This window comes from Clarias gariepinus, chromosome 7 (genome assembly GCF_024256425.1).
Source record: "Clarias gariepinus isolate MV-2021 ecotype Netherlands chromosome 7, CGAR_prim_01v2, whole genome shotgun sequence".
In the NCBI taxonomy this organism is placed as follows: Eukaryota; Metazoa; Chordata; class Actinopteri; order Siluriformes; family Clariidae; genus Clarias; species Clarias gariepinus.
The window spans coordinates 20843591-20867559 of record NC_071106.1 but is presented as its reverse complement, the minus strand read 5'-3'; the positions used below and the strand labels follow the sequence as shown (position 1 = coordinate 20867559).

Sequence of the window (23969 nt, the reverse complement as noted above, 5' to 3'; positions counted from 1 at the left end):
GTGATAGAGCTTATGCTGGTCAGAGCAAAACTTTTTATAGAGAGTCTCCAAGGGTCTTCTGCTGCCATCAGCAGTAATGAGTTCTAATCTCACCCCCTCTGTGGTAACTGTATGCCTCAGAAAGCTGGCAGGTCCAAGTTGAGCCCCATGGGCTAATACTGTATAGCTCTTTAAATGCACTTAAGGACTTGATTAGTGTAAATGAATTGATTTGTTTGTGATACTGCACTATTCTATTTTGCCTGGAGGGGGCAGATACATATATGTATCTGAAGATTCGAAACCATGATCAGGTTCATGAGGAAGGAAGGTCAGAAATGGGCAATTAAGTGGAGTCTCGATACAGTATGATAAAAGCATAGCCTGAACGTGTGGGTTAAATTTTTTAAAACATTCATACAATAATTCCCAAACTACATCTTTATTGCAGTAAGATGCAAGTAGGCGCGTTTACAACAAATGTACGATCAAGTGGTATACAGGTGCATGTCAATATATTAGAATATCATAGGAAAAGTCATTTATTTCAGTATTTCGATTCAAAAAGGGTTATATATAGTTTCATTACATACAGACTGATATATTTTAAGTGTTTATTTCTTTTAATTTTGTTGATTATGGCTTACAGCTAATAAAAAAACGCAAAATTCATTATCTCATAAAATTGGAATATTGTGGGAAAGTTCAGTATTGGAGACTCATGGTGTCACACTCTAATCAGCTAATTAACTCAAAACCTGTAAAGGTTTCCAATATATTATACCAAAATCAATCTCAGTGGCGGCGGGTCAATAAGGGGCGCTGGGCGCCACCCCCTTAAAGTTAGGCAGAGACGAATTTTACTATAACATACATATAATTATTTAACATACTAATTATATATTTTAATAATAAAATATAGTCATTTAGTCACAATATTCTGCAGGATTTCTTAATATAATTTATTTCAAATCTAAACTGTACTATGTTTATTTGTGTTTGTGTACGCGGGGCGCCGGACAAACGACTGTCTATGTAGACACGTAAATTTTTGAAAAGCATGTGATTTGAGGCTGAGATCTAATTGGATTTTTTCTCCATTTACTGTGATAGAAAGCAATGAGAGCTCAAACCACCTTCACAACTGTCAATCACAAATCAATTAGTTTTTCCAGCTGTTTTTTTTGCATACAATACAACTGGATATAAACAAATGAAGCTCCCATGCAAAAAGTGTAATGGGTTGCAGATCTGAAATGGACAATTTTTCCCGATCCCAGCTCACCCACTCCCATACTGCAACTGGGCACACCACACAGTTTTAACACCACTGTGTATAAGATTTGGGGGAATTTTCCAGTTCGTGTTTGCTTCTGATCAGGCCATTATGTTTTACATGAGCATGCTTATGAGCAGGAAGTTTTCTGACAAAGCCTACTTTATGATGTAGTCTGTTGCATCCAGACAAGTCCTTATCTAGAGTGACGAACATTAATCTCATTATACCTCTGATTAGCTGAGGGCTCAAGGGCCCAGCAGTAGCAGCTTGGTAGTGCTGGGGTCTGAACCTGTGACCTTATAACCAGTAGTCCAATCACTACCCCACCCAAACATGCCTAATATATCTTGTATCAAACAATACAACTGGATGCACTCCTACTCACTCATCGACCAATTAACGTGGCTGTAAGCTGCTACCTCAAATAATGGACAAGGCAAACTCTGTTTCAATGATCTCACAAAGGTTGTTGGTTAAGAGATATTTAACACACTTGTGCACAAAATGTGCAAATTCATAAATACAGGTTCTGAGCAGGACTATATGGTCTTGTCTTCTTGCTAACAGCAGCATCAAGGGATGGACAGAATCCAGGATCTTGTCCGAACAGCAATAATCCGATCCATTAATACTACTTCACTAATTCATGTATAAAGAACATTCCCATGCTCTTCTTCTGCTGGGAGTTGAACCCATCTCAGACATGTTTCAAGCTTTTTACTCTAAATGAGGAGCTTCTCAAATAAAGTTAGCAGCTAAAGCATTTCCACTGAGACTGTAACTTGCCAGTAAATTGCCAGAAAAAACTTCTAATTCAATGTAAAGCTTTGAAATACTGGAGTGATGATGCCTGCGAAAACATTAGATTATATTATTATCAGCATGGTAAAATAAGTAAAATGCTTAAACCTGTTATGATCCATTCTGACAAGCAGATGTGTGTTAGATGCAGATAGATGTGTTTACATGGACCATAATATCGTACCAATAATCAGAATAATAGCCCAATTAGAGTAAAAATGCATCATCTAAACATTTCTTTCTTACGATCCAGCCCGGAATTTAATTTAAATCATATTTCTCAAACTTATGCAAGGCTGCGACCCAGCCAAACCTTTAATCATAGATCTGATCACGCACAACTAAGATAAATGAAGAATATCATGTTAAATCCCATTGTTTTGTTTTATCAGTTTTCATTCAATTTTAAATGTAAATACTTGAGCAGAAATATTTTATGGAAAGCTTAAACCTCATTACAAAATTTAAAATTTATATTTTTTTGTTGTATAAATGACGCCTGGTGGCCCACCTGCACTACCCTTATGGCTGACTAGGGGGTTGTAACCCACACTTTGGGAACAACTGACCAGTGTGTACACCCTGTCCGAACTATTTTTTTCCACTTCTGTTTACTGTCATGCACTGGGCCTTTGGCTGAGGAAGGATCACTGATTGACTCACCATTTTATACATAATAAAGAATCTAACCAATCACAAATGAGACTGATTTCTTTTATCCAATCATAACACAGAAGGCTGAATTTGTTGGGGAAAAAAAAGTGAAGTTGAAGACTACTAAGCACTTCGCAGCAGGCAGGTTCACTGCGTGCATGTCCAAAAAGTTTTATTCTAATTAAATACTTTGGGTATGTAAACACACATCGGATCAGATTTCGTGTAAACAGTTAAATTGAAAGAATTTCATTCGGATTGAAGAACTAATCGTTCGGTTAAAGATAGCTAGCGAAAAAAATAATGTAACTAAAAACAGGATGAGGTCTGGGTTTAGATTCTCAGATCACAATTTAAAACATTCTCGAACCAAAATTAAAAACATTTTCTCTAATAACAAGAAGGGTGGTGTAAACCATTGACAGTCTGTTTAACAGGAAAATAATAACCATGTAAATGCTTGATCTGATCTGATTTCCACATGAGACAAAATTTAGGTGATGTGACGACACCCCAAGAGAAGCAAAGAAAGGAATCTGAGACGTTTAATGTTGTAAACCTCCCCTTGTACTCTCTAACTGCAGGAATAGTACATGACTTTAAAATTGCTGCTTAATAAAAAAGAGGAACAGAAACACAAATATTAATGCAAGAAATGATGTTGGTCCATCACGGGCATCTTCTTCTCATAAATAATGATCACTCATTATTTTCACAACTAGTTCTTCCGTTATATCCAGAAGATTAAAAACATTACTTTCCACGCGTCAAAAAAACATATATATATATTTATTCTGATTAAATGCTTTAAGCATAGAAACACACATTTAATCAGATTAACGTCCATGTAATGTCAACAGTTACACTGCAATGTCTCATCAGAATGATTTCAATCAGAAAATTTAACCTCAATGAAGAAGCCAGCACATTTAAACCCATAGTTCATCCAGTGTTCAGCTACCAGAACCCAAAGTGGCAAAAAAAAAAAAAGCCAAAAAGCCTTGTAATGATGTGTCAGGGACACAGACTGATTTAGGATCCACTTTTCCCTGCAGACATATCCTACATTTACAGCCTCGATCCTCGAACGTATGGGCGCGGGTGTTTCACTGACTGAGCGTTTAGGCTGTGTGAGGTGAGTATCTGAGAATGTTTGGAGATGTTCAGTTAATTATATTGGTGCTAAGTAGAACATGTATCATGATGTCCTGATTGCTTAATACTAAGTAGGTTACTTGGTTCAGTTTCAGTATCGATTAGAGCCGAACAATAGCATGCACACATATATGATGTCGCCCTAGTGCTGATTATTTTCATGTGGTCTTTTGGGAATCATACAGGCTAAATATAGTGTTATTAACGTTTCTTTTATTTACATTTAGAGCCTTTGGCAGATGCGTTTATCCGGATCAACTTGCTTTTATCTCATCACAGATCTGCGGACATGAGGGCTGAGGGCCTTGTTTAAGGGCCCAATGGTAGGCGGCTCGATGTTCCCGAGGTTTAAACCAGTGACCGAGCGAGGCGGATTGGATCAGCAGTCCGACGTCTTAACCGCCCTGCCCTGTTATTATAGTGTATTAAAGTGAGAAGGCTGAATATGCCCATAGGAAATGTGACTTCAGACAAATGATGCAGTTACAAATATGGAAACATCCTTAACACCACGCTGGCAGCTCACACTGCATTACTCTGATCTATTATTATGCTGTCCTATTACATTACGACTAATAAACTGAGTGAATATTCATCCTCTCTGAATACAGAAGCAATAATAACCTTGTCTATTTTTAGCTCTCTCAGTCCTCTGAGACACAGCAGGTCTCTCTCCCTCATATCCAGACAAACATCCATAATAAAAAGGTCTACACGGCTTACACATAGTACAAAAAGCCAATTCATAGCTCGCTTACATGAGCAGAGGACTGTCAGACGACCCTGCATGTGCTAATCCCCTACACCATCCCCCCCACCTCACTCCCAAAACACTCACACACACAAACTCAAAAATGCACACATATGCACTCACTCCTGCCCCATCCGCTCACATACTCTGTTCTATTTATACGACCAACAAAAAACACATGTGATCTAACGGCACAGAGGCGCAAATCGACCCTGATGGATTTTCTGATTTACCGTGCACTCGTGCACATTTTCACGGAGCTCACATCCCCTTCAAAGATCCGTCATTAGGGAATAGATAACACCCCGACAATACACAACCTCCAAGACAGTCCTTGATAATGAGATTTTTTATTTATTTATTTTTTGCATCAAAGCCGCTGTATAGTCTTATTCGGAAAACATTGACCCCCACCCCCTCATCCCCCATCCCACCCCCATTCCACACACATACACACTTTTTGTCTAGCGTTAACGGAAACCTTATTAAACCCCAAGCACAATATTCTGAAGTTCACATTTAGGCCATCTTCCATTCTGCATGAGTCAACTCCCTGTCTTCTGACAAAGCTAAAACCTACAAGATCAATGAGTCATATTTTTTTTTCTAAGGACGTTTTTTCCAATGCAGAAGCCACCGACCCCACATGACTACACTCAAACACGCAAGGCCAATCACCGGCTCGTTTTACTCAAAGCCTTTGCACGCAGGATTATGGCAGAATTGAATATGCACTGCACGTCCATAGTGAGACGAGACAGAAATAAATCCAGGAACAGGGGGGAAAAGGATAAGAGAGGAAACAAAGGGATGAGGAGCGGTGTGCCAGTGTCAGCAAACACAGCTTCCCAGGCAAAAGAAGCCACAACAATCTGGCAGTGTGAGAAAACATGCATGACAAGGTGTTTAGAAGGCAGAAATTCCTCTTTACGGACAAACGAGCGGCACAGGACACTGAGCAGCATCTGAGCAAATCTAGCAGTCTGTCAATCTCAAGTTCTACGAGGAAAGACATAAGCTTAGATTTCTTTTCTGCATCTGCTGGCTAGCAAGCTCACTCTGTCACACTAGAATGAGGAACTGATTTACAGACTACAGGAATAAGGAGTTAAATCATGGCATGTTGCATTCTGGAGGCAGCAAATATTATGTGATGAACATGGTGCTTGTTGGCAGTTGATTGTTTTGGAACACTTGAAGAACACAGGAAGGAAAGGGGAAGGAGATCATGTTAAAGCAAGATGCAGAGCTACGGTATCCAAACAAGTTAAACTAGCAATGTTAAACCAAATATAGGAGCCGTGAGGTAGTTAGCCGTGAGGAACGAGTACATTTATGGTCAGCTTTTACGTGTGTATAATTATGAGCATGTCAACTCAGCATTTACCTTAATGCTTTGTTTTGTTATCTGATTTATTACTATGGGGAGTTATAACAGAGGATGAAGAATCACACCTAAAATAATTATAAACGAATCCGAGTTTGTAATAAGAATGCATTTTATGTCATTTTTATTTTATAACATTTATCTGCATTTGTGGTGCTTTCTAAGTGGGAATTTACAAGCTATCATAACGTCCCACTGATACCATAAATGTTCATCAGTTTAAGTACACTGATCGATTTATAACCAGTTTAACTGCACAGTATGATACTTCTTTGACAGACTTTCGGGGGGAAAAAAAACTAAACAGTCTGTCAAAAACAAATTAAAATTGAGGTGCATATGATCACAGGACAATAGTTATTGTTCATTATAAGTTTTCCTGCTCTACACATTGACTGCAAAGTGTGCCACATGAAACACAAGTCCAATTTAAGTAACCAGGGGCAAATTCCACAACCCTCATTCCGTGCAAAAACGCATTTAAAAGTTCAGCTGTAACTCGTATGAAACTACTGCTGTCCCACTGAGCGAAGTCGAGTTCGATATCTTTTAACGTTTCAGTGTCTTTAGTACAAATGTAATTCTTTCTTTCCTGGTTAGTCATACACACCCATGTTGTGATCATTAGCACAGTGTTGCAAATTAGTGTTTTTGCAGCTCAGCAGTTACCTGGGTGTCAAAAAAAACAAAAACAAAAAACAACAAGCCTGTGGAGGTAGTTTTATGATCTGGGGTTGCTTCAATTGGTCAGGTCCAGCCTCAGCGATGTTATAAACCCAAAAGATTACGTCAGCTGACTACCTGAATATACAAAATGGCCAGGTTTTTCGAATAAATGTTTCCTCCCTGATGGCATGGGCACATTGCGCCATCATTTCCACACATCAATAGGCCAGAGTCCAGACCTTAACCAATTGAGAAATGATATGGCATTAGGTAAGAATGCAATACAACAACAACAACAACTGTCAGTTGTTATTTTAAGACATTAAGGTCAGCTGTCCTGGAATAGTTTTTGCAAGAACAGTGTTGTTGAACGCATTTGCAAAACTCATCAAGCACCATGATGAAACTGGGTCTGACGAAGCGCATCCCAGGAAAGCAAAATTGAAACTTACCTCTGCTGTAGAGGAGACGTTCATTTACAGTCATCAGCCTCAAAAATCCCCAATTAACAGCACAGCATAAATATGCATGTATGTAAGTATAATATATATAGCAGGGCCCAAATATTCTTTAAAACCCTCACTAGGATATAGCAATCTGAAAGAATCAAGGTACAATGTGCTCCTCAGTACATGGAGCTTCAAACACGCCAGGATGATGCTGAGTCGGACCGATAAGGTAGGCGCCAGACAGCCATCGCTCTGTTTAACGCCGCACCCCATCACTCAGTCACTCAAGTTCTCATCAGCATGGTGGTGTACAGTAATGAGCACCGCGTCTTCGCACTGCAAACCTATGCGTTAAAGTGATATCCAAGTAAATTTAGGAAAAATTATGATGTTCCTGACGTTCCCTCAAAAGGTGTTATTCAGAGGATGGTATGGAAACTGGAAACGACGGGATCATAGAGCGCCACGTCAAAATATGTCTGGCGGAAAACGGAGATCACTTCCAGCACCACATGTAATGCAATCGATTGCACATACGTCAAGAAACAAAGCATATTTTTTTTGGCTCAGATTGTTTCATGATAGGAAAAAAAAAAATTATAGGGGCCTCTTTCGAGTGAATCACTCTGTGTTTCTGTGTGTGTATGTATACAGTAAAAAGTATGTGTTATGTTAGAGCGCATAAAGCTCATAAAATGTTTTTTTTTTCCACACTTTACAGGTAAAAGCACTGAGTGGCTGCAGGTGCTAACATTCTGTAATGAACCGCAAACATTCATGTAACATTTTGGACTGAAAATGCAGCACAGCAACAACTGTGAACTATACTGAGTAGCTTAGCAACAGGCTAGCCATTTAACATTAACCACAACTCTAATGTTGATGATTACCTTCTCAAAACAGTGATTAGTATGGACAACGTCACTCTGTAAACAGGGAAGGAGCTGGCAGAACATTGCTCTAACAAGGTGAGGGGGAGTTTTCGGGGGATTTACCAGTTGTACAAGAAGAATGACAAGTTGCAACTTTGGCACAGAATTAAATACACACACTCTCTCTAAACCACCTCCACATTCATACACCTTTGTTACCAGAATCTGGCTAATTCAGTAAACACCAGTGTGGGCGTGTAAAAGTAGTCACTTCACATTTCCTATACCGTACTTGACTTGATGCTACAGTTTGACATACCAGCAGACTCTGTTCCACACTGACCTTTAACAGTTTGACACAGAGCTGAGCCTGAGGGCGCATCCAAGTCTTTCGGGGCTCTTTCAATTTAGGTATGAGGAACAAAACCCCCCCTTAAATGAATCCAGTGAACTTTCACTCTTATACAGCTCTTATACAATCTATTCCTCAATGACTCTACTCTCTACAAGCCTTAATCTATTGTGCTGTGGACCATCATGGCCTCCTGGTATCCTAATTAAAGTCGAGACAGCTCTTATCTTGACAAAGCAGTGACTCGAAGAAATTAGCCTCGGTGCAGTATTGGGAAACGGAAACGGGGCACACTGGCCAAAATAGCACTGACATCACCAGGGCAAGGGGGAGCAGCGGCGTAACTCATGTATGAAGCCGAGCTGCTGGGAACGCACCGGGACAAAAGGTGCTGAGATCCGGATTGGGACAAAGAGCTGAGGCAAGAAGTGCTAGTTTTCATCAATATCAGTCAAATTTTGATGGATGGATGGAAATCTCAAATAAGCACCATTATCAGATATTAACTAAACAGCACCCAGTGCAGCAACCCTCATCATCATCATCATCACCATCATCATTATACTGATGAGGAAGTAAAGTCCATAAAGATGACGTTAACATTCTGAATAAAAGCACTGGACATTCAGTTCTATACCCTCATGCGGTTTTATGCTGACAGCAGACGCAGACGTTCAGGACTGATCATGAGGCACAATTCAGTCTCACCGCTAATAAGACAAGACGAGACGTCGCAGCCACGGCGTGACGTCACGGCGAACCGAGTCGTTTATTACTGTATTACAGAAGTGATGTGTTTATTTCTAAATGACTGCGGTGTTTTGAGTGTGAGATGTGCTGTAATATCTCTGCCTCCAGAGCGACAGTGTCATTTTATCTAATTATCGTCTTTTTCCCCCCCGGCGGGTCGATGCGCCCTGACCCTTCGAACAGGTTCATAAATAGCTAATGCAGCTCGGCTGTGCGCTGTGACAGGCTGGACACACCGCGGAGGGAGAGGAAGGCCAGAGATGACCCACTCCAAATATTACAAATGTTCCAGTAATCCACACCTGAGAGATTAGCAAATGCTTCATCCACCCAGTCTGAGTTTTCTCTCTCTTTCTCTCTCACACACACGGCCGAGCTCACTGCCTAGTATGATGTGTAACTAAATATAGCTAGCTGCTGTATAGCTCGCTAATTCTCTCTCACACACACACACACACACAGAGAGACAAAAAGCCCAAGTTTCTTCATCTTTTACGGGTTTTACGACAGCAGGCCAGGTGACAGCTCCCCGGCATGACCCTGTACAGCCCTCTGTGCACTGATAAAAAGCGATGAAACACACACACACACACACACTCACTACCTGGTATAAATCAGCGATCTGAAAAAACGCGTGAGCAGTATCTAACCGGTTAATGTTACCTGTATTCCCATGGGCAATGCTGAGCTTGCTAACAGTTTGAATAATTAAACTTAGTGGGAAAAATGAGGGAGTAGACTGGTGTGAGTAAAATATGACTTGTGCTGGTTTAAAAGGCTCCTGGGAGAGAACAAGTTAGCAAAGTCAGCATTATAATGCGTTAGACTGCAAAAACAACGCAGGCTCTCTGTATACCATGTTGTTTTTTGCGTTAGCTAACTAGCTAGCTCCTGTGGCTAGCCGGACTCTGAGCTGGATTTGTTGTACATGTCAACCATTTGGGCAATTCGTCTTTTCCTCTGCTGAAACAAAGCAGAGACGGAAAAGCAGCTCAGATCAGATCAGATCGGGGAGATTTCATACACACGATCATATTCGGCTAAAAACAAGGTGCCTGTTTCCATGGAGAACGTCGAGGCCCAAACCATGACAGTTAAACACACGTTAAAGAAAGTGTCCCGCCTGTGTACCTTTATAATGTACCCGCAGATTGTTCTGCGACAGCCCGATGTAGCTGTATTTATCCTTGGGGCTCCACGACCGGGGTAAGGGGGTCTCTTCCTCGTTCACGGCCGGATAGAGCCGCTTCAAACGCTCGTTTAGCTCCTGCTCTTGGTCATTTAAAGCAGGATCCCCCTGTAACATGCTGCCTGCTCCGAGCTCTGCCATTTTTTTGGCTGTGTTTTGTTTTTTCTTTCTTTGCTTTTTCACTACCTAGTTGTGCCTCAATCTTCTAAAAGGGAGAACGATAGACTGAGGAGAAATAGCAGTAGCGATATCCCCGCATAACCACCGCTCTGTAGTCAGGCGCGCAGTGCACTGTGGGCAGTGTAGTCCGAGGTAGTTGTCCTGTACAGTATGCGCAGATGACAAATCCGGAACTATACAACTACAATACCCATATCTTATTGTACACGAAGCTCAATGAGGGGAGAGAGACAGAAGTAGAGCTAAGTACATGTAGTTTTGGAAATGTATAAGTAAACATGTATTGTGTTCGCAAATCAGCTTATCAAATACAATCGCACACATTTAAATATATTATTGGCGTGTATTCAGAACTAATATTCCTATATATACAGGCACAGATTGGATGCGACATCTTTTTCTAGCTGCTCTTTATGTAACGGATCATACTAATCCCTGTGTTTTTCCAGTGGCCCACAAACATCAATACAAAATAGCTTATAACGAAAGTTTTTTTTTTTAAATAAAAAATGGCCTGCTTGTTTGGACTTGGTAATATTGTCCATGATGTTTTTATTTTTTAGGATGTTGTTTTTTATTTTTACAATGTTCATTTCACAATGTTAAGTTTTATACAATTATTATCTAGGCTGTATATTGTGTAGTTATGTATGTAGTTGCTATTATATTTCTGTATGTTTAACACTTTATTCCGGATAGAAATAAGCTCTGAAAAACAAGTTCATGGATCATGTGTGAACTGTATTAGGTGCCTGAAAACCGCCTTAAGGAAATTATGAGGGGGAAAAAACAGAAATTATGATAGATGACATGACGGTAAAGAAAGATTATATATTATTATATCAATAGATATTACCGAAAAAGCCATATACTATTATATATCTAATCATTCTAATTGTGAGTCAATATATTTGATTGGGCAGGAAATGGGCTGCTTTACATTCGTGGGCTCTTTGGGGTCCTTTAATGCTATGGCAACCGCTCGTAAACAACAACAGTGTCGCAACGTTATTGTTGAAGTCGAAAAGTTAACTACAGGGAACAATAGTATACATTTAAAGGACGACAATATAATTATTATATATTATCATAAGATTTATTTATTTTTATATTTTTCCTACACATGTCTGTAAAGAAGGACATCCATTTGCCACCACTGTCAACGTCTGAAAGGCAAGGATAAACATATAGAGAATCATATATTTTATAAATTAATCTAAACAAATTCTTAAACTTTGTTAATGGATTTAATAGCCAGAAACGAGCTCTATATATTCTAGAACGTGTGTCTGCAATTTTGTCATTTTGTAACCAACGACTCACAAAGGAGTCGACTCCTTGAACCGGCTCTTCTAGGTGAACGTTGAGAGCCGACGCGCACATGGACTCGTTTGTTCCCCTTCTTTCATGCTTGCTTCATAGGCAATTCTATTACTGCACCGTGCAATTTATTCACCCACTCACTCACTCATCTTCTATACCGCTTTATTCTCAGGGTCTCAGGGATTTCAGGAGACTTAGGGCACGAGGCAGGGTACACCAATGCCAATCCATCGTAGGGCACCCGCACATACACACACTCACACACCCATTCACACACTACGGGGAACGCCAATTAGCCTAAATTGCATACATTTGGCCTGTGGGAGAAAACCGGAGTACCCGGAAGAAAACCCACCAAGTACGAGGAGAACATGCAAACTCCATGCACACAGAGACGGGAATCGAGCCTGGACCCTGGAGGTGCAAGGCGACAGTGCTAACCACTACACCACCGAGTCATCCACTACATGCCGCCGAGTGCAGAGAGGTCTACTGTATTTGTTAATGCATATTAACTAAATTTGCAATCATTTAAACAGATCTAATACCTGTAAAATACAATGCAATTTACTGTAGTTTATTAATTAGAAGTGATATTGATGGCAGGTGGCTTAGTGGTTAGCACTGTCGGCCTGCACCTCCAGGGTTCTGGTTAGATTCCCGCATTAGATCTGTGTGCATGGAGTTTGCATGTTCTCCCCGTGCTTGGTGGCTTACCTTCCACAGACCAAAGACATGCAGATTAAGCAAATTGGTGTTTCCAAATTGACCCTAGTGTGTAAATAAGTTGTTGTTGTTGGTCTTTCGGCCGCAGGGGTCGGCACAGCGGAATATCCAGTCCGCAAAACAACTTAGCACAGGTTTTACCAGGATGCCCTTCCTGACGCAACCCTCCCATTTTATCCGGGCTTGGAACCGGCACTGCATCTAGTGGCTGGGGGGGTTTGGGCACTGGCTGGGAATCGAACCTAAGTGTCTGACCTTAAATTAGCACTTCGTCCAGGGTGTACACCGCCTCATGCCCTAAGTCTCCTGGGTAAGTTTTAGGACTTCCATGACACTGTAGACGGGATAAATTGGTATAGACGATGAGTGACTGAGTGAGTAAAAGTAGCATTTCATGTAATAATTTCAGCCACATTTAGTTATTTTTGCAATCCTTACATAACATATCTTTGCCTAAAAAGATTTAGGCAAAGATTGCCATGTGTGTTATAAATCAGAACAGCAAGGAGTCATGTGGGAGCTGAAAGAATCGACTACCTTTCAGTAAGCTAAGTCAAATTATGTGATTTCATGGAAATAGCTGGAATTTCCATTAGTAGACATATAAATCACAGCAAAAAATATTCACAAAGGTCACTGCAACTGATTATGTACAAATTATCCTACCAGAAACAAACTATTTACTTTCTAACTATTTTAACAATGTGTTGCTGTATCTCTTATTATATACTCTAATTTATTATAATTATATATTATTAAATATCTTATTATATGTCTTATTATAATAATCATAAGTTCCTTTTTGTGGCACTCTAATCATAGCAGGTTGTCATCAAGCAATGGTACTCAAGGGCAGTTGGGGTCTGTGTCAAAAATACTCAAAGTAAGTTGCTTCCTAAATTAGATTTACAGTAATTTGTTTATTCTATTCTGTTTTACATACCGTAACTCACAGGTTTCAATTTGATCTTAACTGAATTTCTTCCAGGTTACAGATGGATGTGGCTCTGGTTATCTTTCTACTTGGCCTGCCCATGTCAGCTGTCAGGTTGTCCAACCACACAGTCAAAAACACACTGGCCCTGGAGCAAATAGAAACCATGGGTATGCCCACTTTTTGGCTACTCGATATTTGTTTAAATAAAATCACCAAGCATTAAGAAAGTAAACCAGAATTTAAATGTAAAATATAATATATAATTTATAAATAAGTTTACTGTATCAACCCACTTTTCTACATAATGTATTTTAAAGGAGAAGTTAACTTTTCACATCCTTCACATGAATGCAGTGATGACTCTTATCTCATAATATATCATGTGCTTCAGATGCAGTGATGAACTTGGATATACTGTATCTAAGCCACGGTTCCTGGAACAGCTGGAGTGTTATCTCAGGAGAGAACTGGCATCTTTAGACATGAAAAGCCCGAAACTGCAGCAACTCAAACTTCAGGTTTACATTTTATACACAGAGACTATTTGCTATTACATGTAGCAGAGTTGTGCTGTTTAACTGGTGTTAAATACTTAATTTTTTCTGTCCTTTGAAGGCATATCGAGAAGTTTTTGACTGTTTTATCGAAGACTTTAAAACATACAAGCCACTATTGTCCGCCATCAAAAATGAATATGAGATTACTCTAGGTATGTTTACGTTTTCCACAAAACAATTTAGGCTTGCAGTTGTTGTGACTAAGAAGAAGTTTCCAAAATGACTAAAATGTCATTGCAGCTTATCTGCAACAGAAGATCCAAGAACTGGAGCCTCTCCGTGCCCAGATAGTGCTGCTGAATGAACGGTGTGAGGAGAGGATTCTGGACCTGAGGAAGCAAGAGAGAGCTGAGATAACGGCTTTGAAACAAGAGCGCCAACATCTGCAACAAGTCATAGAAAGCATGAAGGAGCAACAGAGAGCTTTGCTGAGCCAGGTTGGAGATTTGACACATTTTGGCTTCAATTCTGCACATCATGCTGACCCAAAATAAAACATCATACACTTTCTGATTACGTTTATGAAGGAGTAAAAAAAGTAGTATCATAACTTACCTGACTAGAGATCTTACAACATTTCTTTTGAACAAAAGTGACCTTTGATGAAAACATATGGGAGATGGCCCATAAAAGCATGCTTTTGTTAGTTTTGGTAAAAAGTAAAACAGCCACAAAATCAAGGATTCTATACTGCAACTGAGAAAGGTCAAATATCTTGATTAATGAAAATGTTTCTCAATACGAGATGTGTAAACAGGCAGGTCAATTAAATTTGGAACAAAGATAAGCTTTTTGGCATTTGGCTCTTGTTAAATCTGAAATGAAACATTCAAATTGTAAGCGAAGTTAAAACTTTCAGTTTTAATTCAAGTGGTTTGCACTTGCACTTCCCTCAGGTCTGTGTGCATGGAGTTTGCATGTTTTTCCTGTGCTTGGTGGGTTTCTTTCAGGTGCTCCAGTTTCCTCCCAGAGTCCATAGACATGCAGGTTAGGTTGATTGGTGTTCCCAAAACGCCCATAGTGTGTTAACGAGCATGTGTGTGTGGATGTATGTCATGCGATAAATTGGCACCCTGTCCAGGGTGTACCCCGCCTTGTGCCCTAAGTTTCCTGTATAAGCTCCAGGCCCTCCATGATCCCTGTATACAGGATAAAGCGCTGTAGATGATGAGAATGACGAAATGTTAACTATTCATTAACCATTTAGAAATTACTGTCATTTTACATGCACAAACTGGGGGGCTCATAAATTATGGAACAAACCAATATAATATGGATAACTAACAAAACAAAAGGATTGCCTTTATTACTTCATAAAGTTTGGAAGCTATGGACAAACCTCTGTGTTTCCTGTCATAAATAAACACCAGGTTTATTGATAAAATGAACTCCATTGGCAGCCATACAGGCTCAGTCCAGAGAATCTGGGAGATTTTTAGTCTAATCCGGTCATTCTGTTCTTGGGTGTTACCAGTGGTTTGCATCTTGTTGTGAAGCGCGTGTATTCACTTTATAAAGCCATCACTTGAATGTAGACTTTGACAATGACACGCCTACCTCCTCTTAAACTCCTTAAGAGTGACTTGGCTAGATGTTATATAAGGGTCTTTCTTGACCATTGACAGGATTTTGCTGTCATTGTGGTCTTCCAGGTCTTTTTCTGTTGTTGAGCTTGCCAGTTAATTCCTTCTTTTTAAGAATATTCCAAACTGTTGTATTCCAATGTTTTTACCTTCTCTTTAATGGGTTTTATTTTTTTCTCAGCCTAATGGTAGCATCCTTAACTTACATAGACACCTCTCCGGGGCTACGAAACAGCTACCAAATGCAATTGTAACACTCAGAACGACCTCCAGGCTCTTAATCTGCTTAATTAGACAAGTTTATCTGTAATCAGGTAACATGGCCACATCTGGTTTTGCAACTGCTTGTCAGCCATTCCATTATTCCATTATTTATGAGCCACCAAAAATGTTTGTGTGTGTGTGTGTGTGTGTATGAAAATATCTATAATTCCTGAGTGGTTAATGCTACACTTTTGTCACTCTTTTAAATTAAAGCTGAATGTTTTGTTGTAGCATCTTAATTTTTCATTTCAGATTCAATGTGGTGCTGTACAGATACCTAAAATATTTATCTTTCTTCCAAGATGTATGGACCTGACTTTATAACGAATATACAACTATTAAACCTTTTATTGTTTAAAGTCTTATTAAGAGAAATATTAGCTGAATTTGTCCACTGAACATGTCTACAGGATATCCTCCAGGCTTACTCTGTACCCCATCCATTGTCTAGATATTATTTGGGTGGTGGACTGTTTTTCAGCCCTGCAGTGACATTGGGGTGATACTTTCACACCAGCTGCACACACACAAAGACACACGCACACACACTACCATGTAGCTATTCTATCAGTGCCGTTTTTGTGCTGAGAGTGATTCACAACTAAATAATATTTATAGCACAGGGTTGTTGGATTCTTTAATGTGATTGGTTGATGTGTGGTTAATAAACAAAGAAATGCAGTCTTGTTAATATAGAAAGGTGTAAGTGCTTTGTAACTGTGCATTTGTAACTTAGACATATTGCATCTTCCATTTTCTCTGTAATAGGACAAGTTGTGTTTCTTGTACAAAAAACACAAATGTTTTTCTTATAACATAAGCAATATTACAATTAATATTACAATATTATTATATTACAAAATAAAACATAGACAATAATAGTAACTAACTAGTTTTACAGAGAGACGACCTACAAAATTGAATGTATACGCAGCAGTGGTGCTGTGTTGGTAATTTCCCACTAATAGACAGCAGTGTTAACAAACTGGGTCGGCCGGAGTCAGTAATTTCTGCAGCACCCCACGTAGTGTTTCTAAGTTAAATGAATTGGATTATAGATTACTACATTATGTACGAAGCTAGTAGTTTGCTGTACCCTTTTTTACATTGTGAGTAGTACTCACAAAATTTTTATTTTGTGTATATCACAGGTTTCACATCTAGAAGAGGACCTTGCAAGACAGTATGTGCTGTACAGGGAGGAACGTGATGCCCGCAGGCTTCTCATTCACAGTATCAGCAGCACGAGCTTCAGCCCACAGGAGTCTGATTACACCCTGGATGGTGACAATCATCACACTCCATTTCTAAGAATTCAGTTTTGTGGTCAAATATTAGCACTTTGATAGCATGTGGTAGAAGGCTTGAACTTTTCTTCTGTCCTTTAGATGATGCTGTGAATCTAAAGCTGGCTTTGGATGTTTGTAGAGGGGATCTAAACAAGGCCCAGATGGAGCTCAATCACTTGCATGCAGAATATGGAGATGTGGTTCCACGTAGAGAATGGGAGAACCTAGAACGTATGTACCAGGAAACCCTCATAAAGGTATAAAACTCTCATAGGAGGCCATATTTTGTCATATCAAAATGTATAACTACTTTGTTATTCTGGTTATATTAAGTAAACAGACAAAAGCCTGACTAAGTCTCACCCTACAAACAAATTTACTTTACACTATATATTTAAAAAATATACAAAATATACATCATATTGAAATATTTGGTTTTGCTTTGTATACTTTAAACTGTGTAAAATGTATTTCAGTATTGTGTAAAATGTAAATCAGATTAGAAAGATATTAATGTGCTACCACTTGCTTGTTCAAGTAATTATGAACTGACCTTCATAGTATGTACAATAATTTGAATTATGTTTAATACTGTTTATATGCTGTGAAATTAATCATACTACCATGTTATCTAGATTTATTTAAGATCCAGTTTTTCTTTTTTTTCAGCTGGAGACCCTACAGTCTGACTTCAACCAAATGAAGATGGAATATGACACATTGCTAAATTTACATCAGCAGATCAGTGTACAGAGAGACAGCCTGGATAGAACAGCTTTAACTCCTAGACCACGGTGGGAGCAGTGTGCAGGTATTGGGATCTTCTATACTGTTCACTGGATTGAAGGAGAAACTATAACACCATACCCATAGATGCTTAATGAACATCCCATTGCAGCTTTAGTCCCCTTTATTGTTATAACACGCTTTACTCTTCGGGGAAGGCATTTTATTAGAACGGAACGTGGCTGTCCCACCTCGGGTCTGTTTGCATGTTCTCCTCGTGAGGGAGAGCTTGGCTGTGGGGATTCGCTTGCTTAGTTGAAAGACTGTTAGTAAGGTCAGGAATTGATGTTAAGTGAGGAGTCTTGGCATGTACTCTGTGTTCCTGTTCATTCCCACAGCAGGCTACTTGAATTCTTCCAGTCCAATCTTGGCAAACCATGTCTTCATGGACCTCATTTTGTACACAAGAGAATTGTCATGTTGGAGCAGGTCTGTGCTCTTTAGTGACAATAAAGGGGACTATTAATCTTATGGGGAATGGGACTCTTAATTCTGTATCATACAGGGACAGTCTATACAGTACACATGTGTGCTTCTTAATTTTTTCGCAGCAGTTTGGGGAAGTTCCACATGTGTGATGGAATACCATATTATGTAGATAGATAGCTAAAGAGTTGTGAGAGTGATCTTTAAAATAAGCAGCCAATGAAGATTTGACAGCAGTGTACAAATTAAATAATATTGTTTTTTGCATGAAAGACGTATTTGGTAGCAGAGATCGTTGTTCTGAGCTCTTTGAGGACACTTCAAGTCAAAAGAAACTAGAGCTATTGCTGAATGAGTTAAACAGCATTAGCCTGGAGCAGAAAGACTTCCTTACTGGACTGGTGAGAAGCCCATCATATAAGAATTTTCTGTATCTTGAATTACTTTTTCAAATATATACTTTTCATGGCTGGTTAAAATGCACTCCATAAAAATCTCCCCCCAGGGTACTTCCAGTGATGTTCCCATCTACCTGCGCTATGAGGGGCAACTGAAGAACCTCAGATTAAAAAAGACTGATGTTATTAGAGTTCTAAAGGACATATGGAGAGAGAAAGCATCCGAAAATGAGAAGGTAGGAGTCATCACTTCAGTGCCTGTGGATATAAAAACATTATTCATAAAGTAAGATATATGTGTTTGTCTTGATTTTGTGTTTTATAAACACAGATGGATGAAAGAAGCGATCTAAATGAGTTTCTGCACCAGTATTTGTTAAAGCACCATGGTGAGAGGGCAGGACAGTGGGCTTACAGCCTACTTGATGGCATCAAGCGATATCTAGAAGATGACTTTATTTGTCTCTTCTATGACATTCTCCAAGGCAAGGTTGGTGCTTTTGTTTGTTCTAAAAAAAAAAAAAGGTAAATGAAAATGTGGGGCACAGTGGCTGAGCCACTGAGTCCGATCCACACTCAACTTGCCGCAGGTTTTACACTGGATGACTTTTTGACGCAACCCTACCATTCTATCCAGGCTTGGATCTGGCACTAAAAATGTCCTGCAACCAGTGAGAAGCCTACTGCTGAGCCACCAATACCCATGTAGAATAAACTAATGAATTAGTTAAAATGTTATGGTAGTGCTGACTGAGTGATGAACATGGAGTGTTGTTATGTGGCAGGTGGATGAAAGTGTGTATCATGGCCAGACTGATGTACAGTCTTGTCTACTCAAAGTGCTCATACAGTGTGACAGTACTGAGAGTGGATTGCTGAGTACACCCCAATTCAGGTAAGGGTTGCATTAGAACAAGCACTTTTTGTTTGCATTGCTGCAATGCAAATTAAAAACAAAATATATACAGTAGTTTTTTTATAAAAGTGGTTCTCAAATCTTTTGTACCATGAAACCCCTTTAACGGTAAAATAAATGTAAATTATTAACTTTGGAGTGTGTGAATGTGTGTATGAATGTTGACCAGAAGTCCTACCGCAGTTGTAAAAATGGGAATAAATACAACGGTCACCATTGGCCTCCATTGATACGTTTTGGACAACAGAGCTTTCTAGATGGATGAATGGATTGGAGCTGGAAAACTTTTGTTTCTAAACACTGTAGGTCCATGGCCTTTTTGTTTTAAGCTCGTTTTGTTTAAGTGACCGTTCAAATATACCAGAAGCTCTACACAAATTAATAATTATAAACTAATAGAGTAAAGGACCAGTTTTGGAGGGCCTATGTTAAATCAACATGATGTTTTCCAACCTAGTAGAAGTTTTTTCGAACCGTTCAACATGTTTTGTCTCATTTTCTGTCCCGAGGGTCCCGAACTTATTCTCGTAACCTAAACCAGTAAGTCCTGCATTTTGCCCCTACTGATAACTAGGGCTGGTCCGAATACCATTTTTTGAGCTTCGAGTATTCGGTAGTGATCAACATCGAATATTCGAAGCTTCGGTGGAAGAGGGGAATGTACCTATAGACAAATTATTACTAGGGTGGGCTACCGTACCTTATGACTGCCGTGCAGTATTCGCAAGTATTTTCCGAGCAAATTAAATTTTAATCATGTGTAAAAATTACTGATTAACATGGCAGATGAAAGCCCGTTTTTTACACCAACAATATATTGTACGTTTCGTACTACTTACAGAACTTTTTCAAACTTGTTGTGCTATAGTGGTAGGCCAGTTTCAAATCGCATATTTGACACACTGCCTTCGTTTTGTCTTCAGTCAATTTAAAGTGCTCCCACACAACTGAGGTCTTCTGCATTTTTGTTTTCTTATTTAAGCGCAAATGAGAACCGTTTCACAGGGATCGATGTCACGTGTTAAATTATTATTATTTTTTTTATATATGTTCAAATCTCAAAATGAAAAATCAAATGCCATCCCTCCAAAGGAATATTCGAGTATTCTGGTCCAGCCCTACTGATAACGCCTAATAATTGTCAAATTGTACTTGTGTACAAGCTCTGAATCACTTTTGGTCCCTTTGTGAAGTAACCTTGTCACTAAATATATTCCTATAACAGCACAGTCTGTCATGTTTTAATAAATATAAATCATATAATAAACCAGCACCAGTTTTTTTTTAATACTTGTTTGCAGTGAGGCTCTGAGAATTGCTTTCCCCCTGAAAGGAGATCAGGAAATAGAGGAACTGGTGCTGGCTGCTCAGTCAGAACTGCAGACCAACGGAGGAAGCATTGCGTATCAAAGGCTGTACATTGAGGTGAGCTGTCATCAAACTGTAAAACAAAAAAGGCTTTCAGTTTCCTCACCATTCACACAACTCTCATGTCTACTTACTTTTGGAGTATAGTATGCATGACTTATTCTGAGCAACACAAAATGAAACAAATATAATTATTTTTTTACTTCAGGACACAGATGGAAAGCAAAGTGATTTCCTGGGTCTCGTAAAAAAGCAGGCTATGGCTGAGAGGCAACAGTATATCAGCCAGCTGAGGGAGCGACTGAAAGGCAAGGGGTGAGGCCATGTTGCTCTATGTCAATATTAATTGATGTTTTTTAAATAATTAGACTGAATAAAGCAATTAGGCATTTAAGTTTAAAGCTTAAATATTGTTGTTATAGGGAAGTGGGAGTGGAGGATTTAAGAGCTGTTTTCAAGAAAATCGATCCTAGACTGGACTCTGAGACCTTGTCAAGTTATTTAAGCACAGCATTTCAAACTAAAGAGCTGCATGAACACACAGCACGTCTGGACACTGAGGTTGCGTTACAGCGTCTCTCTGTAACTAATGTAAACAGGGCAGGACATATGCCTCAGTCAGAATAATTCATCCACACACATTTCACATGTATAAAAGGAATCTTAGATTTAAACCTAATTAAGGAAATATATGGGATAATATTACATTTTCAATTAAAAAATAATAAATTCAAGGTCTAGTTTTCAATTTTTCTGAGTTTTTAATGTTTATTTAAATTAACAATTTAGGTTTGGCAAATGTCATGCTCCCCTGATCTTTGGTGGCCTGGAAAGTGTCTATAAAGTGACTGGCAGAAGGCACATTCAAACACAAACAAGCATTCTGAGAAAGTCAGAATGTCAGTTTTCCATATGGGTTTTTTCAGGGAAATTATCCACCAAAGCCAATGCTTAATTCATATTCTGAAATTCGTAATCCTTATGTACAACTGAACATTATAAATTGGACTGTGAAATGGTCAAATAGTGCTTGACTTTGTTTTTAATGTTTTACATTACCAAACAGTTTTGTTCACCGTGGCTAAGTTTTCCACGTGCTGCAAAATAACAATGTTCATAGATATAGCATTACTTGCATGCACCTGCACATTCATGTACAGTAGTTATCCAAGTATCCATTCCATGCAACCCCCAGTGTGGACATTCACTATTGTTGCCCATCCACCTTCAATGTCCTGTGCATGCTGAGATGCTTTTCAATACACCACAGCTGTAAAAGGGATTACCGTATGCTTCCTGGCAACTCAAAGCAGTCCGACCATTTTCGTCTGACCTCTTTCGTCAACAAGGCATTTCCACCCACAGAACTGTTGCCTAGGTAATGTTATTTGCACCATTCTGTCTAAAATCCAGACACTGCTGTGTGTGACAATCCCAGGGGACCTGGGATACTCAAACCAACAGGTTCTGAAATACTTAAACCACATCACATTTTCCTCATTCTATTGTTTAATATATATTGTATAATATTTTGAACCTGTATCAAAATATTATAAAAATATTTATAAAATTGTGCTTCTGAGATTTAATTACTAATTAATACCATTGGAAAATGAAGGTTTATGGTTCAGTTGAGTGTATCCCCCATTTCTACATCTACTTCTATTAAGAAAAGGCTGCTATTTAGCTGATTACTTAAATCAGGTGTGCTGGGAGCAGAGATAATACTAAAATATGTAAAACAGGGGTCCTCCTGGACCATGGTTGGGAATTATTGATCTATGGCATGGATTCTCAATCTTTTGGCTTCCAGGGACCACTGTAACCATAAAATCAATTCTACTACCCCCTCAGGGGTTTAGTTCATTAACTTACAGTACTGTGCAAATGCCTTTAGAATTTACATTTAATTACATAATAATTTACATCGACCATTCTGAAATTGTTCATACTGACAAAAGCTTAACTGCTTTGAACAAATCAGATCTGGAGACTAGGCTTTATGGTAATTCAACACATTCTCGTTTTTAAGTTTTGTGTCGATTTTGTTGTTGTTTTATGATGTTACTAAAGGTTCACTCTGGGCTCTGGCCACGTACATCCGTCTAATGATGATCTATTAATCAAATGACAATATATTCTTATTTTTTGTTGTTTAACGGTGGTTGGAATCCCCTTAAAGCTGATTTTCCTGACCAGCCTTCATTTAAAATGTCTAATGCATCCTTCCCTGATCTTGTCTTAACTTGTTCTGTGTCTTGAATTCTTCGTCTGCTTTATCCAGTACTTCCACACATTTTCCTCTCGGCATCTACCGTAGTTGGAGTTCTGTAGGTTGCATCACTGCCACCTACAGATCACTTGCTCCCTTTCTCTCTCCTCAGCTTCCCTATCCTTTTTCAGTCCAGTCTTCCTCAAACCACTACATTTGACTTCAAATTTTTGTGACGATTTTGCTGTTTGTTTTATATTGTTACTAGAGGTTATATGTGGCTTCACCCACATACATTCACATAATGATGATCTGGTAATCAAATGAAGATGTATTATAGCCTTACAATGAGACATAAAAATTGATGATGATGATGATGATGATGCCTACCTTTATATACTGAGAGGCAGCATTCCGTACAAACATTCTGCAACTATAAAGACAAATATATACTTGTCTTTTGGCTGCTCCCCTTGAGGGGTCGCCACAGCAGCTGGCACAAGTTATCCTTCCTGATACAACCCTACTTTTTTATCCAGGCATGGGACTGTCAATGCATCCAGTGACTGTGGTTTGGGCATTGGGTGTGTATTGAGCCAGGGCCTGGGCAACCTACCACTGAGTCATCAATACCCCATAATATCTATACATTTTTGTATTGCAGAATAATTCGTGGGTCATGTTTGACCTTTTGAATTTTTCTTTTTTACTTTTTAACGA

The 23969-nt window shown here is 39.0% G+C and overlaps 2 protein-coding genes across 8 annotated transcripts in view; one reads left to right on the top strand and one right to left on the bottom strand.

Moving 5' to 3' along the window:
• ranbp10 (RAN binding protein 10) overlaps nucleotides 1-10556 on the bottom strand; it is a 34079-nt gene extending 23523 nt beyond the window's left edge. For both annotated transcript variants that reach the window (XM_053500162.1, XM_053500163.1), the window contains exon 1: nucleotides 10227-10556. In XM_053500162.1, the coding sequence (XP_053356137.1) occupies nucleotides 10227-10425 (199 nt within the window). In that variant the 5' untranslated portion in view covers nucleotides 10426-10556. The remainder of the gene's footprint in view (nucleotides 1-10226) is intronic.
• A 135-nt stretch (nucleotides 10557-10691) lies between these two features.
• tsnaxip1 (translin-associated factor X interacting protein 1) lies at nucleotides 10692-22528 on the top strand. Of its 6 annotated transcripts, none has more exons than XM_053500262.1 (17): nucleotides 10692-11280; nucleotides 11600-11637; nucleotides 13339-13396; nucleotides 13502-13617; nucleotides 13842-13968; nucleotides 14066-14159; nucleotides 14248-14444; nucleotides 17006-17138; nucleotides 17243-17400; nucleotides 17813-17954; nucleotides 18629-18756; nucleotides 18861-18989; nucleotides 19085-19243; nucleotides 19539-19648; nucleotides 20971-21094; nucleotides 21246-21352; nucleotides 21460-22528. In XM_053500262.1, the coding sequence occupies exons 1-17, from the start codon at nucleotides 11263-11265 to the stop codon at nucleotides 21662-21664; spliced, it is 2043 nt and encodes a 680-aa protein (XP_053356237.1). In that variant the 5' UTR covers nucleotides 10692-11262; the 3' UTR covers nucleotides 21665-22528. The 6 variants fall into 6 exon arrangements, with proteins under 6 accessions (XP_053356237.1, XP_053356239.1, XP_053356235.1 ...); XM_053500264.1 differs by having other exon boundaries at nucleotides 13336-13396; nucleotides 13502-13578; XM_053500260.1 differs by having other exon boundaries at nucleotides 13336-13396.
• The last annotated feature ends 1441 nt before the right edge of the window (nucleotides 22529-23969 follow it).